The 15,873-nt window shown below is 48.6% G+C and overlaps 1 protein-coding gene across 2 annotated transcripts; it reads left to right on the plus strand.

Moving 5' to 3' along the window:
• The first annotated feature begins 1,924 nt into the window (after positions 1 to 1,924).
• Positions 1,925 to 13,942, plus strand: CLEC4F (C-type lectin domain family 4 member F). Of its 2 annotated transcripts, XM_019969957.2 has the most exons (7): positions 1,925 to 2,069; positions 2,886 to 3,002; positions 3,306 to 3,401; positions 5,172 to 6,290; positions 11,371 to 11,522; positions 12,814 to 12,932; positions 13,533 to 13,942. In XM_019969957.2, exons 1-7 carry the CDS (start codon positions 1,994 to 1,996, stop codon positions 13,675 to 13,677), a joined length of 1,824 nt encoding a protein of 607 aa, XP_019825516.2. In that variant the 5' UTR covers positions 1,925 to 1,993; the 3' UTR covers positions 13,678 to 13,942. The 2 variants fall into 2 exon arrangements, with proteins under 2 accessions (XP_019825516.2, XP_019825517.2); XM_019969958.2 differs by lacking the exon at positions 3,306 to 3,401.
• Positions 13,943 to 15,873: the final 1,931 nt, after the last annotated feature.

The following is a 15,873-nucleotide window of genomic DNA, read 5'->3' on the forward strand; positions in this document are numbered from 1 at the left end:
GATTCTGCCTAATTGGTCACCCCACGAGGGTAGGGACTTGGGGCTGCACGGCTCCCCTGGGACACCTCACTCCTAGGTCTTGGCCCACAAGCACAGGAACCCCCTGACACAGTGTTTGTTTCTCCTGGGAGTTACAGGTCTCATGGTAAAGCGGCACATTGGCTTATACAGTAGTTTTGGCGGAGTCAGTCCTGAACCTGATCAGCTCAGGGAGCACAAATCCAATCATCTAGGGGTGAGATCTTGGATCAAGCTGGGTCCTATTTGGTATTTTCTGACATAACTTTTGACACCAGATGTGTGGTGTTTTCTGCTGCTGCTGCTAAGTTGCTTCAGTTGTGTCCAACTCTGTGCGACCCCATAGATGGCAGCCCACCAGGCTCCTCCATCCCTGGGATTCTCCAGGCACAAACACTGGAGTGGGTTGCCATTTCCTTCTCCAATGCATGAAAGTGAAAAGTGAAAGTGAAGTCACTCAGTTGTGTCTGACTCTTCGCAACCCCATGGACTGCAGCCCACCAGGCTCCTCCATTCATGGGATTTCCCAGGCAAGAGTACTGGAGTGAGGTGCCATTGCCTTCTCCAGGTGTTTTCTGAGACCAACCAGTTCTCTGACATCAGCTGAGTGTCTACAATTCAATTCAATCCTGACACTCAACCATGGAGTGAGTTAGAGGCTCAGTCCCACAAGACAGCCCAGCTTCAGATACCTTGTGCAAGCAGGGTCTCCAAGCGACCACACTTCTGCCCAGCAGACTGCAAATCCGGGGGACCCCATGACCCTTCCCAGCTTGATAATTCACTAGAATGACTCACAGAACTCATGAAAACACTATACTTACCATCACAGGTTATGATGGAGGATAAAAACAAAGAGCCAGATGAAGAGGAACAGAGGGCAAGGTGCAGAAGGACCCGGAGCCTGGGGGGTCTCTGTCCCCATAGAGTATGGGTGCAATACCCTTTTGGGTAGGTGGGTTTGTTCACCAGCCAGGAAACTTCTTGAAGCTCTCTTGTCGTTTATGAGCTCTTATAACCCAATGAGAGAGGTGAGGGATTAGTCTTTCTAAGACTGTCTCCATCTAGAAGCTATCTGGAGAGGGCAATGGCACCCCACTCCAGTACTCTTGCCTGGCAAATCCCATGGACGGAGGAGCCTGGTGGGCTGCAGTCCATGGGGTCGAGAAGAGTCGGACACGACTGAGTGACTTCACTTTCACTTTTCACTTTCATGCATTGGAGAAGGAAATGGCAACCCACTCCAGTGTTCTTGCCTGGAGAATCCCAGGGACGGGGGAGCCTGGTGGGCTGCCATCTCTGGGGTCGCACAGAGTTGGACACGACTGAAGCGACTTAGCAGCAGCAGCAGCAGCAGAAGCTATCTAGTGGTCTGAGTCCCCTCATCAGCATGAATGCAAATGTGGTTTAAAAAGGTTAGTTTTGGATAACAAAAGACACACTTGTCACTCAGAAAACTCCAAGTGTTTTATTCTGCTATAATCCTTTTCCCATCACGGCCACTGTGAGGTCCTGAATGGGCAGAGAGTCACCTCAGCCCTTCCCGTGACCTGCAAACACCTGCTGCGCTGAGCCAGCCTCCTCCTGACTAGCCTCCTGTTACTTAGGAGAGTCTGAGGCTGGAATTAAGACTCAGCCATGGTCACGAGGATGTTTTTCTATGCAAAGTTGAGAAGGAATCCCTAACTCCCTTCTAAGTGGCTGGTGAAAGGTGTCTGTGACTTTGGGGCCAAGGCTAGTGTTTGAGGCTACCGTGGATCGCAGGGGTGGGAGGTTGGGGCTGAGGGAAGGAGGATGGGGGTGCCGACTGGCACTTGGGAGCTTTGAGGGGAAGGGCCCAGATGGGGCACTTCTGCAGAGTCAGCAGCGGGGGAAGGCAGAGTTTGTAAGGACTGACTCGGGAGCATATAAACCCGTATCGCAGCTCCACTTCCCCACTGCTGGTTCACAGCGTGGCAGGGAGCTGTTCTGGAGAATGAAGGAAGCAGAGACGAGAGCTGACCAGGTCCACTTCTGCACAGAAAACCAGAATGTCTCCCTGTCCTCCCAAGGTGAGAAAACTGAGGCCCCAGCCTGTGTTCAGCATGGAGGGTCCAGTCTGCTGGGCCCTGGCCCCCCACCATCTTCCTCAGCCCTTGCCTGGCAGGCTCAGCACTGGCTCGGCTTCCAGAATAAACAGGTGGGACTGAAGGTGGGTCAGGCAAGAACAGAGTGCCTGTGGCCTGCACTGAGGCTTTGCGTGAAATCTCCCCTGCCCCTTTTCCCTGGGGGGTGGCAACCTGGCAAGAGAAGGAGAGTGAACAATGAATTCAGGGGGACCTGGTTTGAAACCCCATCTCTGCACTCTGGGCTGGCCCCATGAGGCCTCAGGGACTCCAGGCTGTGGTCTCTCCGTTCTCTGTATATTCAGCCAGCAGACTCCCAGGAACAGCCCTTCTTAGGACACCGATGTCAGCCTGTGGCAGCAGCAGCCCCGAGGGCTGTGAGTGTCGCTGCGGTCATGATTCACGCAGCAAAGCTGGCCCTGAGCCGCTGAGGTCGGGTTCCTGCTGTGTGCCTCCCTCCCCAACTCCCTCCCTCCTTTCTGCTTTCATTCAAACAGTACCTTTGTTGTCTTCCACTGTGCCAGGTCTGTGCCCTGTGCGTGCCCTCCAGGCTCAGGCTGGTGGTCTTTTCTGAGCCTTCTGTTGCTACCACAGCTTCCACGAGCCCTGGTGCACATTCCCAAGCGCCCATTGCCTTTCTCCAGGGTGAGCGGGACAAGCATTCTCAGTCCCATGGGACAGGCCAGGAGAGTAAGCCTGAGGGGCTGCAACTGTCCAGCCCACACGGCAGTCTCCTCCTGGATCCTGGCTTCTTCCCTGCAGGACTGGACCCCGTGGCAGTGGTTTCTGCAGCCCCCAGGATGCCCCGGCGTTTGCAGGCCACCCTGGCCTCTTTGGGTGTGTTTTTGGTCTCCTGTCTGGTGGTTCTCTTCATTGTGGGTAAGCTCCTAGGTGACCTGAGCCCCACTGACTTTCTCTCCTTCCTGCACACAGGCCCTAAAGAGCCCTAGACACCTCCCTTCTACTCTCAGGGGGGTCACTCCACTTCCAGTCCCAGGCCCAAACCAGGGTTTTCCTGGGACCCAACCAAGGTCGTTGTCCAAAGGGAGGTTCCCAAGAGATGAGGCAGGTGAGGGGAACTCTGAGGGGGTCATGGTGCCATCTCCTCCACCTCCTTCTGGAACCTTGACTGAGGGTGGGGCAGCCTGGGGATTGTGCTGAGGTGGGAATGGGGTGTCTCAGCTCTGCAGCACCCAAGACCTGCACTGGACACATCTGCTTACTTCCAAGAGTTCCTGGGAGACAACCATACTGGGCAGTTTCTCAAGGAACGCGACTGTGAGTAGCCGCAGCGGGGGAGGGGAGGGGGCCGGGGCCTTGGATGCTCAGACCCCAGGACACATTTCTTCCTCCTCAATGTCCTCAGGCCCCTAAATGGTTTCTATTCTCCTCACAGAAAGCCAGTATCTTTCTTTTAAATGGCTTTATTTTTTGAGGTACAATTGACGCATAATAAAGTATACATATTTAAAGCATACAACCTAAGTTTTGCCAAATATAGAGATGCATGAAACATCACAATCAAGATAATGGACATACTCAGCCTTCTGCCCCCAAAGTTCACTCCTGCCCTTGGCCATCCTGCCTCTCTCCTCTTCCCTTTGTTCCCAGGCAACCACTGATCTACTTGCTGGGATACGGATGGCTTGACTTTTTCTAGAGTTTTATATAAAGGGATCTAGAGTATGTACTCTTTTTTTGACCTTTATCAATCATGTGATTTACCAACATTTTTTTTAGTCTATGGCTTCTCTCTCCATTCTCTTAACAAGATTTAAGTTTTGGTAAAGTCTGATTTATCCATCTTATCTCGTTTATGGATTGTCCTTTTGGTCTGGTATCTAAGAAATCTGCCTGTACCAAGATCACAAAGACATGCCTTCAAATTTGCTTCTGGAAATTTTATAATTTGGGGGTTTTACATTTAGGTCTATGATTAATTTTGAGTTAATGTTTTGAATAATGAATAATGCAAGATATGGACTGAAGTTCATTTTTTCTTTTTGCAAATGGGTGTACAGTTGTTCCAGCACCATCAGTCGAAAAAGTTATCCTTTCTCCTTTGTATCTTTGTTGGAAACCAATTGTCCGTATTTGTGTACATTCTCTCTTCTGTCCCATTGATTTAAGGCCCTCCTGGTCTTACCTCAGCACAGTGGCTCAGGTCTCACATACCTACCTAGGCAGAGCTTTAGAAGCAGGGCAGGAATCCTCCAGAAAGGGTCTCTGCTTATTGGGGTCCTTCTTCCTGTTTCTGAAAGGAGGCTGGAATGGGCGCCTCACGCCGTGAATGTCTGAGCTCACATTCTAGCTCATGGGTGCACAGAGGGTGCAACTGCAGGGGGTTTGGTGGGATGCTGCAGAGTTTCCTTGAATGACGCAGGGACCACAGCCTCTCACTAGGGTCTCGCATGTCCTCAAATGGTTCGCCAGGGACCCTTGCGCCATGTGGAGGTGCCATTGCAGTTCAGGTTTCAGTGTCGTCGGAGGACTTCCACATAGCCCTGTACATTGAGAAGAAAATTTCCTCCATGGGTACCTATTTTATTTTGTTTCTGTTTTCTTCCCCCCATCAATTTGTGATCAGAAAAGGCCTATGTTTGTGGCCTACATAGTTTTTAGGAAGTCACAATTGTGAATCAAGAGGTTTCATGCTTAGTGTACAAATATAGCATAGGAATAAACATGGGTTTGACTCATACCTGTTGTCTTTCCATAATGACCCATTAATATCTAATGGTGAAACTTCAGCTGAATTAAACATCAACAGCTCTCAGTGATTTAATCAGTTATTTTCAAGTTCAATTACGATGGCAGAATAATCCAGTAGGCAAGTATTTCAATCCTTCTGCTTCCTGGTTCACTAAACAGACCTTTATTTTGTTTTTGGCTTTACATTCTCAGGTGGTCCAGCCCCAGGGCCTGGGTGGTTATAGGCTGCTTGAGGAGAGCTCAGGGTTGTGCTGCAGACATTTACCTTGGAGATTTTAAGAACGCTTTCCTACATGATGGGCCTGTTTGGCTGCTTTCTCCATTTCCTCCCTCCAGATCCCTACCACTCGGTCAGGGTGGCGGAGTTCCAAGAGGCTGTCCAGTTGTTTAAAGGACATATGGAGAACGCCAGCACCTGGAGCATGGAGATCCAGCTATTGACGTGCAGAGTGGACAATGTCAGTTCTCAGATCCAGATGCTCGGCAGTGATCTGGAAAGTGCCAGTGCTGACATCCAGATGCTAAAAGGCCTCCTGAAGGATGCCAGTGCCTTGAGTTTCCAGACCCAGCTGTTAAGGAGTTCCTTGGAGGAGACCACTTCTAAGATTCAGAAGCTACAGGGAGATCTAGAAGAGGCAAATGGTTCAAATTCCCAGATCCAGGGTTTCTTTAAAAGCAGTTTAGAAAACACTAGCATCGAGCTCCTTGTGTTAAGCAGAGGCTTAGAAAATGCCAACATGGAGATCCAGGTGTTGAAGGCAGGGTTAGAAATGGCAAATGCTGAGGTCCGATTGGCAAACAGTAGTTTAAAGAATGTTAATGCCCAGATCCATGTTTTAAGAGGTGATCTGGATAGTGTCAGTGATTTAAGGGCCCACCATCAGGTTTTAAGGAGTAGTTTGGAAAGCACCACTGCTGAGATGCAGAGGTTAAAGGGAAGTCTGCAAAATGCAAATGCGTTAAACTCTCAGACCCAGACCTTTGTAAGAGGCAGTTTAGACAACACCAGTGCTCAGATCCAGGTGTTAAGAAGTCATTTGGAAAGGGCTGGAGGTGAGATTCACTTGTTAAAAAGAGATTTGGAAAATGTCACTGCCCAGACCCAAATAGCAAGCAGTCACCTGGAGCAGACAGATGCTGAGATGAGAGTATTAAAAACAGAGCTGGAAAGTGCCATTGCCTTAAGTTCCAAGATTCAGGTGTTAAATGGTCTTTTGAGAAATGCCAGCCAAGAGATACAGACCTTAAAACAAGGAATGAAGGATGCCGCAGCCTTACAGTCCCAGACCCAAATGTTAGAGAGAAGTCTGCAGCAGGCCAGAACTGAGATCCAGACATTAAGAAAGGATTTGGGGAACACCAAAACACTGAGGACAACAATCCAGGAGCAGCAGAGAAGCCTGGAGTCCTTCCGCACAGCCTTGGCTTCACAGGAGCAGCTCCAGAGGAACCAAAGTAAGTGCAGGGAGGGGGCTGGGGAGGGCAGAGTCTCCTGTCCCTTTGGCCTTTTGCTTATTTCAACATGCATCCCCGGGGAAGGAGTGTGGGTGCTCGAGAGGTGCTAGATCCAACCAAAGGTGATGTAATCCCTGCTTACTCTCTGACCAGAGTGACAAAACCTACATCTGGGAAACAAACGTGGTCTGTCCCTATGGTGTATAATAGAGACAGAGTGTGCTAGCAGGGCCAGCCAGCCTTATTTCCAACTTTTGACTAGCCCAGATGCTGTGGTTTTTCTCAAGTTGTTCACCTTCTCTGAGCTTCCGTTTTCTCACCTGCAAAGTGGGGAAAATAATACTTGCTCTCCAGTGAGGACCAAATGACTTAACACACATAAAGCATTTAACAAAGTACAGCATTCCTGTATACATCTGACAAAAATTTCCTGAGGCCCTAGGATGTGTCAGGATCATAAAGATTAACAAAATGTGATGCCTGCCCTTGGAGAAGGCAATGGCACCCCACTCCAGTACTTTTGCCTGGAAAATCCCATGGACAGAGGAGCCTGGTAGGCTGCAGTCCATGGGGTCACTAGAGTCGGACACGACTGAGTGACTTCACTTTCACTTTTCACTTTCCTCCATTGGAGAAGGAAATGGCAACCCACTCCAGTGTTCTTGCCTGGAGAATCCCAGGGACGGGGAAGCCTGGTGGGCTGCCGTCTATGGGGTCGCACAGAGTTGGACACGACTGAAGCGACTTAGCAGCAGCAGCAGCAGCCCTTGAAGCTTATAGGTGGGTGGAGCAGCCTTGCACAAAAGGCCTGAGAGGTGCAATGTTGGGAGTAGGTCTAGAAACTGGGGGGTGGGGAGGAACAAAAGAAAGGACAAGAAGGGGTCTTCTCAGGGCTGATGTCCTCTGGTGCAGACAAGGATCTTCCAAGGAGGGAGGCAATTTTCTGGAGGATAAAAGATCAAAGATGCTTCAGTGGGAATTTGGCTTTTGAACTGAGGCCTGAGAGATGAGTAGGTGTTTTCCAAGCAGATAAGATAAGGGAACAGCAGGTCACAGGCATGGAGATGTGAACCATGAGGTTTAAGAAACTTCTGGTAGTTCTATCTGACTGGACCATGGCCAAGAGGGCAGTTGAGGAGACACAGGCCGAAAAGACAGTAGGTAAGGGTCAGAGCAGTGGCTTTCAAACATGTAATCACAGCATAAAATTCATTTTACATCATGTTGTTTGTTGTTCAGTTGCTCAGTCATGTCCGACTCTTTACGATCCCATGGACTGCAGCATGCTAGGCTTCCCTGTCCCTAACCATCTCCCAGAGTTTGCTCAGACTCATATCCATTGAGTCAATGATGCCATCCAACCATCTCTAGTTATAATTATGTGTCTCTCTCACACACATACACATTTCAAAAAGCAAAGCTTTTACCACATGAATGCACTCATATTTTATTGTCTAGTCTCCAAACTCCTTCTCCCCGCAATAACTTCAACAAAATCCACCAGTGGGTTGATGACAGCAGTTGAAAAAACACTGTGAGAGAAAGGGAGGCAGCTCTGCAGAGACACCAGCTAGATGCGGAATGGCTCTGAGTTTGGGTTTCATCCTTTTGGAAATGAGTATTTGTCAAAGAATTTCAAGGAGGCTGACTGGATGGGTCTATAGACTGAGACAGGGAATAAAAGGAGAAGACAAGCTGTGAGGTTTGAGCGTGTTGAATCTGAGATACCATGGGGGTATTCACGCGGCCATCACCTGTGGGCTGTCGGGGGGGTAGGAAAGCGGTCCTGCTGCAGAAAGAGATGCGGGAGCCCTGGGTACGCTGGTTCTGGTTGTGGCAGTGGGAATGCAGGAGTTTGCATGAGATGAGATGCTTCGTGAGAAGGAAGCTGAGGGTGGAAACAGGAAGTCAACTTTTAGGTGGCAAGAAGGGAAAGAAGTGTTTTTGAAGGAGACTGGAGAGGGCAGTCTCAGAGGCAGGAGGAGAATTAGGAAGTGTGCAGTTGGGGAAGTCAAGGAAGGAGAGCATCTCATGAACAGCGTGGCTGGTTCTGGCAAATGTCTAAGAGCCCCAGGTAAAGAAGCCAATAAGCACCCACTAACTCCGGGCAGTTCGCAGGTCATTGGAATAAAGTTTCAGTGGAGAGTTGTATGTGGCCTGGAGACCAGACCACAGTCAGTAGCAAGTGAGTGAGAGACGAAGGTGCCCCAGTCCTTCAAGGGCCTTGGCTGAGAACAGAAGATGAGGCTGAGGTGAGGGATATGGGAGGGTAGAAGCAGGGGTTAAAAAACCAGCTGTGCCATCCATACTTATACCTCAAAACCTACATAATTAATTGTAGACGTGGCAAATATTGAAAAAGAGAAAGATGAGAATATGATAACTTGTGTTTCTGTAAAAATGTCTCTTGAAAAAATAACCACTGCTAATATTTTGGTGAAATTCCTTGAGAGGGCTGGTCTAGATTAGGCTAGGCTTGATCTGAGGGTGAGACAAAGGCACCAGCAAACAGGGAGAAGATTGAAGGAGAGAGAAAAAGAGAGTGGGGGAGGAGTTGGGGAGACAATGTTGGAACCTGGGAGACAGAGAGAGAGGAGAGAATGAGAAGCAGAGTGGAGTGATTGGCCATGAAGGAGCAGAGGAGCTGTGGGAGCAGATGTTCACCCAGTTTGCAGATGCAGGTACAAGACAATGAGGGAGCAGATACTTAGTGATGTCTTTGTAGAGTAAGAGGTCCCTGGTCCAAGGCGACAGAAGAGGGAGAGATCTGTAAGGGATGGGGCCATTTGGAGCAACTGCTGGAATATGCGGCTGACAAATGAGGGGCTTGGGAGACAGCACTGAGCGCCTGCTCTGCTGTTTTGCTCTGTCCCTGTCTGTCTGTTGGAAGCCTGGAAGTCTTCCCTTCTTGACATGGCTCCCACACCCCCCTGCTGTCCTCCCCACTCCCTCTGCCTTGCTCCTGCTTTGGTAGGGACGAATGTTTCTCCACCTTGGGGACACGCTGGAATCACCCGATGAGTTTTTATAAAACTGAAGCCTGGACCCACCCCCAGAACTCTAACTTTTCTTTGGGAGGGCAGGCGCTTGTTCTGCGATGCAGCCTAGCATCAGAATTTTCTTTTAAAAATTCCCTAGGTGGTTCTAATGGTCAGTCAGGGCTAAGAACCATTAGTTTAATTTTTTTTCTTAAAGGGCCAAACAGTTGATGTTTTGAGCTTCTGGCTAAACAGTCTCTGTTGCAACATCTCTGCTGTTGTAATGATTAAGCATCTGAAGACCATCTGTCAACTGAAGGGCATGGCTGTGTTCCATAGGTATACAAATTCTATAAAGTAACTATCCTTCAATTAAAAAATAAATAAATTTAAAATTAAAAAAAAAAAGACTTCATTTGCAAAAAGAAGCTGCTGGCAGGCTGTAGTCTGCCAATTCTTGGTTTGGACTGCTGTTTCTCAGACTTTGGAGTGTATCAGAATCACCTGGAGAGTTTGTTAAATGCAGATTGTCAAAAAACAATTCTGAATTCAGCTAGGCTGGGGTGAGTCTGAGAACTGGCATTTCTACCAAGCCCCAGGTACTAATGCTGGGCACCTAGGACCACACTTTGAAAAACCCTGGTTTACACACTCACCATCTATCATTCAAACATTTGTAATTGCACTGTAACTGGTGTCTCTCCCATTAAGATTGCCTTCTTCCTGTTCAGCAACCGCACCATCTCGAGGCAAATCTGAGCATGTTACAATCTTTCTTCAAACCCTCCAGGGTTTCCCACTGTTGCCAGGAAAAAAACCCAAACTCCTTCACACAGGACGTATGATTTAGCACTGGTGACCCTGTCCACGTTCATCTCCCATCCTTTGTGCTTTGACTGTGTCTGCGTGTGTGCTCAGCTGCTTCACGTGTGTTCAAGTCTCTGTGACCCTACGGGCTGTAACCCTTCAGGCTCCTCTGTCCATGGGATTCTTCAGGCAAGAATACTGGAGTGGATTGCCATGCCCTCCTCAGGGGATCTTCCCGACCCAGGGATTGAACGTGCATCTCCTACGTCTCCTGCTTTGGCAGACAAGTGCCTTATCACTAGTGCCATCTGGGAAGCCTGTGCGTTGGCCATAAAGTCCTTGAACAGATCAGGCTGCACCGTGCTGTTTCACACCTTTGTGCTTTTGCAGTGACTCTCTCCCCCGCCTGGGATTCTCTCCTTGCCCATCTGGCAAACTCTTCCTCGGTCTTTGAAGACTCAGCTCAAGTGAATCCTCACCTAGGGTCCTTCCTAAGCTCTGTTTCCAGCTCAGCTGAAGGACACCACACCCTCTTTAATGCCTCTAACATGCCATGGTTTCCAATCAATGCATCTTCAATACCGGTTTTGTGTCTGTCTCATTTGCTGGACAGTAATTCCCTTGAGGGCATGAATCATGTCTAATTGATCTTTGTATAAAGGCTCCTGATTCATAGAAGTTAAGGTATATTGAATAAAAGAATACATGAATGAATGAGTCTGTTTTGGCACCATTTCAAGGAGCTGTGATTAGGAGGCTGTTAACAGAGTGTCAGGACAGAAGGGAATGAAATAGCTGAGGGAATCGGGGCTTGTGCTGATAGGATGAGCCATTAGGGTCTGAAATTGTGAGGTCAGGCAGGGGATGACAAGGTCCCAAGTGTGGTTCTTGGTGTGGACAGCTGAAGTAGATGGAGATGAAGTCAAGGGAATGAGTGAAGATACAGGATGGCTGTGAACGCTCGCAGGGAAATGAAGGGGACCAAGATGCAGGGGATAAGCAGGTGGTAGCAATGAGTTGGGAAAGTGAGTAGTATAGCTAGAAAACAAGAGCCTTGAAAGAAATGCCAGGTAGCAGAGCTGTCTGAATACCCCTGGAGTGATGGAGCCAGATGTCCTGAGCTGCTCCTCTGCTCTGTCAGGTCGTGGGCTGGGGGTGCAGCCTCCCGGACTGTGGCCCTGTAGCCAAGGGCATCAAGCGTTGCAGGGGCTTGTGACCCTCAGTGGTTAGTCTCTGGAGGGAGCAGGATCTGCAGCCAGCTCCCTGTTCTCTCTCCTTCCCCACCTTTGCTCCAGATCAACTTTTCCAGCTGTTCCTGCAAGGCTGGAAGTTCTACAGTGGGAGCTTGTATTACTTTTCTTCTGCCGAGAAGACGTGGCAGGAGGCCGAGCAGTTCTGTGTGTCCCATGGAGCCCACCTGGCCTCGGTGACCTCGGAGGAGGAGAAGGTCAGAGCTGTGAGCTTGGGGTGCTGCTTCTGGGAGTGATGTGGGGTCAGGGGCTTTGTGCTTTGGCCTTCCCCTCTTGGAGTTGGCATGGCAGTCCTTCACGTCTCTGTCAGTCAGGGAGCAAATATTTATTGAATTCTGATGAACATCTTGCACCAGAGGTATAAGCACTGACAGCAAACCCAATGTCCTCAGTGAACGAGGGAGACCCCAGAGGGGTCAGCAGAAAGGAAGGGCAGAGGGAGGGGCACCAGGTAGCTGCCCTCAATGTGCTGGGTGCCTCCTTGCCTCCCCATCCCCTCGTCTTCCTCTCAGGCTTCTTCTCTAGTTGTCAATCTTGATTTTAATGTCAGTTCATCTCATGGCTATGGAAGGCTCATGAGCAGACAATCCAGGCTTCTTGGGAAGGCCAGACAAATGTATGAGTTTGAGGCCATAAAGACAGCTGAGCACTGAAGAATTGATGCTTTCAAATTGTGGTGCTGGAGAAGACTCTTGGGAGTCCTTCAGAATGCAAGGAGATCAAACCAGTCAATCCTAAAGGAAATCAACCCTGAACATTCATTGGAAGGACTGTTGTGGAAGCTGAAGTTCCAATACTTTGGCCACCTGATGCAAAGAGCCAACTCATTGGAAAAGACCCTGATGCTGGAAAAGATAGAAGGCAAAGGGGACCTCAGAGGATGAGATGGTTGGATGGCATCACTGACTCAACAGACATGAATCTGAGCAAACTCTGGGAGATAGTGCAGGACAAGGAGGCCTGGTGTGCTGCAGTCCATGGGGTTGCAAAGAGTCAGACACAATTTAGCCACTGAACAAGAACAACAAAGCCAACAGAGCACCAGAGTGGCCTGTACGCCAGATGTTCTTATCCGAATTTACTGAGGTTATTGACAAGTACCCACGGTGCGTTTGGCCAAATTTAACTTACAGACGTACCCATCCCTTGGGGTTTTCCTGAGACTGTCCTTGTCTGTCTGTCAAATGACATGCTATTTTGTAAAACGCATCTTAGAAAACCACGGCCAGGTCTGTCTTTGTCCCAGGAAAGCCACACTCCTCATCAGGTAACCATGGAAGAAGCTGAACTTCCCCAAGGTGACCTGTCTGCTGCCCTAGCTCTGGAAAACCAGGGAACCGGTGGCGGGGGGTGGGGGTGCAGCTCCTGCAGAGTGGGCTTCATGCCGCTGGGACTGGGGAGAGCTTGGCATGGATTCCTCTTCCACGTGGCCTGGTGGGCAAGCTCCTTGCACGAGCTCACTGCCACGACACTGCCTTTTCTCCACAGACATTTCTGATACAGTTCACGAGTTCTGTTTACCACTGGATTGGCCTCACTGACCACGGTGCGGAGGGCCACTGGCGCTGGACAGATGGCACAGCATTCGATCGTGCCAGGAGCCGTGCGTGAGTCCTGCCTCTGTCTGGTGCCGTCTCAGGCGCTGTCTGGGACAGGTCTGCCTAGAGACTCTGTCCTGCGTGTGTATCCCCGTCCAAGAAGTGTTAGCACTGTGTGTGATCTATGTGTATGATGTGCGTGTGTGATGTGTGTATATGGTGTGTGTATATTTGACTGTGTGGTGATGTGTGTGGTGTGTGTGTGATGTGTGTGTACACCAGCATAGCTGTGATCCTTGTCTGGACCCCTTCACAGGGGCGTCAGAATAAGACAGGTCCTGGGGCTGGCAGGCACCCTGCAACTGGGTCTTGCTGTTTGGATTTTTTTTTTTTTGCCTATCCTATACCCTACCACGTAGGCCTGGGCCCAAGGGGCCTGGCCCCCATCTGAAGGCTCTAAATATGAATTCTGGTGGGGGGGACTTGTAGCTTTAGACACACTTCCCATCCCTCCATTCTCAGTAATGGAGGACAACCTCAGCAAAGCCACCCTCAGGGCACCTGGGGCCACCAGGGGTTTAGGGATCCATGTCACTTCAGCTCCTCATGCCACAGCAGGGGGAAGGGACTCTTCTTTCATCAAGCAGAATGAAACCCTCTTTTTGCCAGGTTTTGGGCTAAGAATCAGCCAGATAACTGGCAACACGGTATTGGGCAATCGGAAGACTGTGTCCAGATGCAGCAGAAGTGGAATGACATATCCTGCTCCACTCTCTGCCGCTGGATCTGCAAGAAGCCTATGGTCCAGCTGTAGCCCAGGGGCAGGGGGGCTGAGACCCTTCTCCACGACGCCTTGGGAGCCACTCAATCAACTGGTTCACTGGGGCCTTCCATTCAGCCTTTGCTTTTCCTGACCTGTCCTTTTGAAATAAATCTTTCGAACATGTTCACATCACATGACCCAGCATGACCAGCAGCTTCTCAAGGAAGAAAAAGAGACTTGTTTCTGTATGTCCCCTTGGCAACCAGCGCAGGCCTGTCAGATGGCAGCTCCTCAATAAATACTCTGATGAACCAAAGTTTGGACTTGTCTCTGCGACAGCCACCAGGCTCACTTCTCCCTGCTTTGGTTCTCCTTCCCTCAGGGTCCCTTCTGTTCTGAGATAAGGACGTCTTTAAGGGCTTTATAGCTAGGCCCTTTCAGTTGGTGTGTTGCAAAAAGCAGAGGTTTACCACAAACTACGATGACTGGGCAGCAGCATATGCTCCCAGAAGTCACAGCCGCCCAGGTGTTCCTGGCACTTTCTTTGCTGGAGATGGGGCTGGAGCTGGAATTTTCCAAGCCCTTTAAAGTCACTCCCCAAACTCATTTCTCCCGGGTGGCTGACTTTACTTGTGTTCAGACTGTTAATTCTCAGGGATGTTTCTCTGACTTTTCTTGCCCCCATTCACCCTTCCAGGGACTCAGCTTTCTGCCAGCTCAACTTAGAATGAGAATTTCTAGAGCAAATATTTTGCCTCAAATACTGGGGTCCTATCCTTGACATGGCCAGGGAATCTGAGACACATTTCTAGAGTTCTTTCTCTGCATTACTCTGCATTACTTTATACTCTGGCCTTTTTGGGTGTGTTCATGGTCTCCCGTCTTGTGGCTCTCTTCTTTGTGGGTAAGCTCCTGGGCGACCTGAGCCCCACTGACTTTCTCTCCTTCCTGCACACAGGCCCCAAAGAGCCCCAGACACACTCCTTCTATTCCCAGGGGGGTCACTCCACCTCCAGTCCCAGGCCCAAACCAGGGCTTTCCTGGAGCCTGCCAGGACACTTCATAGAGTTCTTTCTCCGCATTACTTTATCCTCTGCTCCCAAATGCTAGAATGTCAGTTCAGTCTCCCCACACTTACATCCTTCTTCCTCAGCCTAGTGCGACTGCCACACCCTGTGTGGACCCTCCGCCTCTGCCCAGGGGTCTGGAAATATCCTCCAGGAAGAAACCCAGGAGGCTCGTGGGCTCAGTCAATCAGATGCCAGTTTCGCTCTGCCTGTTATCCAATGTCTGAAAACAATAGTGTTCATGCGTTTTGTCCAGTTTTCTGGTTGCTTACAGCAGAATGGCTAGTCCAGTAACTACATCATGCCCAGAACTGGAATCTGTTCTATCTTTTATGATATCTTTGGTTGAACTGGACTTTAACCTATTTGTGTTCACTTTTTTCCTTTTGGCTTTTCCTTTGGCCTTTTTCTTTTGTGGCTCCCGATTTTTTTTTTTTTTTTAATTAATCTTGGACCCTCCTCCTCTATCGAAGGATTGAAATAACATTTTGCTACATTTCTTTGGTACTTTCATAATTTTATTTTTACATTTATATTACTGAGCCACCTGGAATTTATTTTTGAGAATATCATGAGGTTGGCATCTACTTTACCTTGAATATCATTAAATCATAGCCCCTCTTTTTCACTTGTTTGAAAAGTCAACTTTTTACAACAGAAATTTAATGCAACATTGCAAATCAACTATATGTCAGTAAAATTTTTTAAAAAACCCTAACTTTCTCAAATACTAAATTTCACTTTTTTTAAATTGATGAAATCCATCAATCACAAGAACCTCCCACAAACAGATCTAAAAATTTTTGAAAAAAGTTAAAGGGGGCACTTGCCCTACTGGATAACAAAATGTATTATAAAACTACAATAATTAAAGCAATGCAGCTCTCATTAAGGAAAAAGAGAGCTCATGGGAATGCAATCAAGAAACTTGTAATTACTCATCAACAGATGATTGACATAAGAAGATGTGGTATATATATATATATATATATATTTATATATAAAATGGGCTATTACTCAGCCATAAAAAAAGGATGAAATATTGCCATCTGCAGCAACATGGATGGATGTAAAGAATATTATACTTAGTGAAGTAAGTCAAAGACAAATGTCACATGATATCAGTTATATGTGGAATCTAAAAAAAATTATACAAATGAAGTTATTTACAACGCAGAAA

Source organism: Bos indicus, chromosome 11, assembly GCF_029378745.1.
Source record: "Bos indicus isolate NIAB-ARS_2022 breed Sahiwal x Tharparkar chromosome 11, NIAB-ARS_B.indTharparkar_mat_pri_1.0, whole genome shotgun sequence".
NCBI lineage: Eukaryota > Metazoa > Chordata > Mammalia > Artiodactyla > Bovidae > Bos > Bos indicus.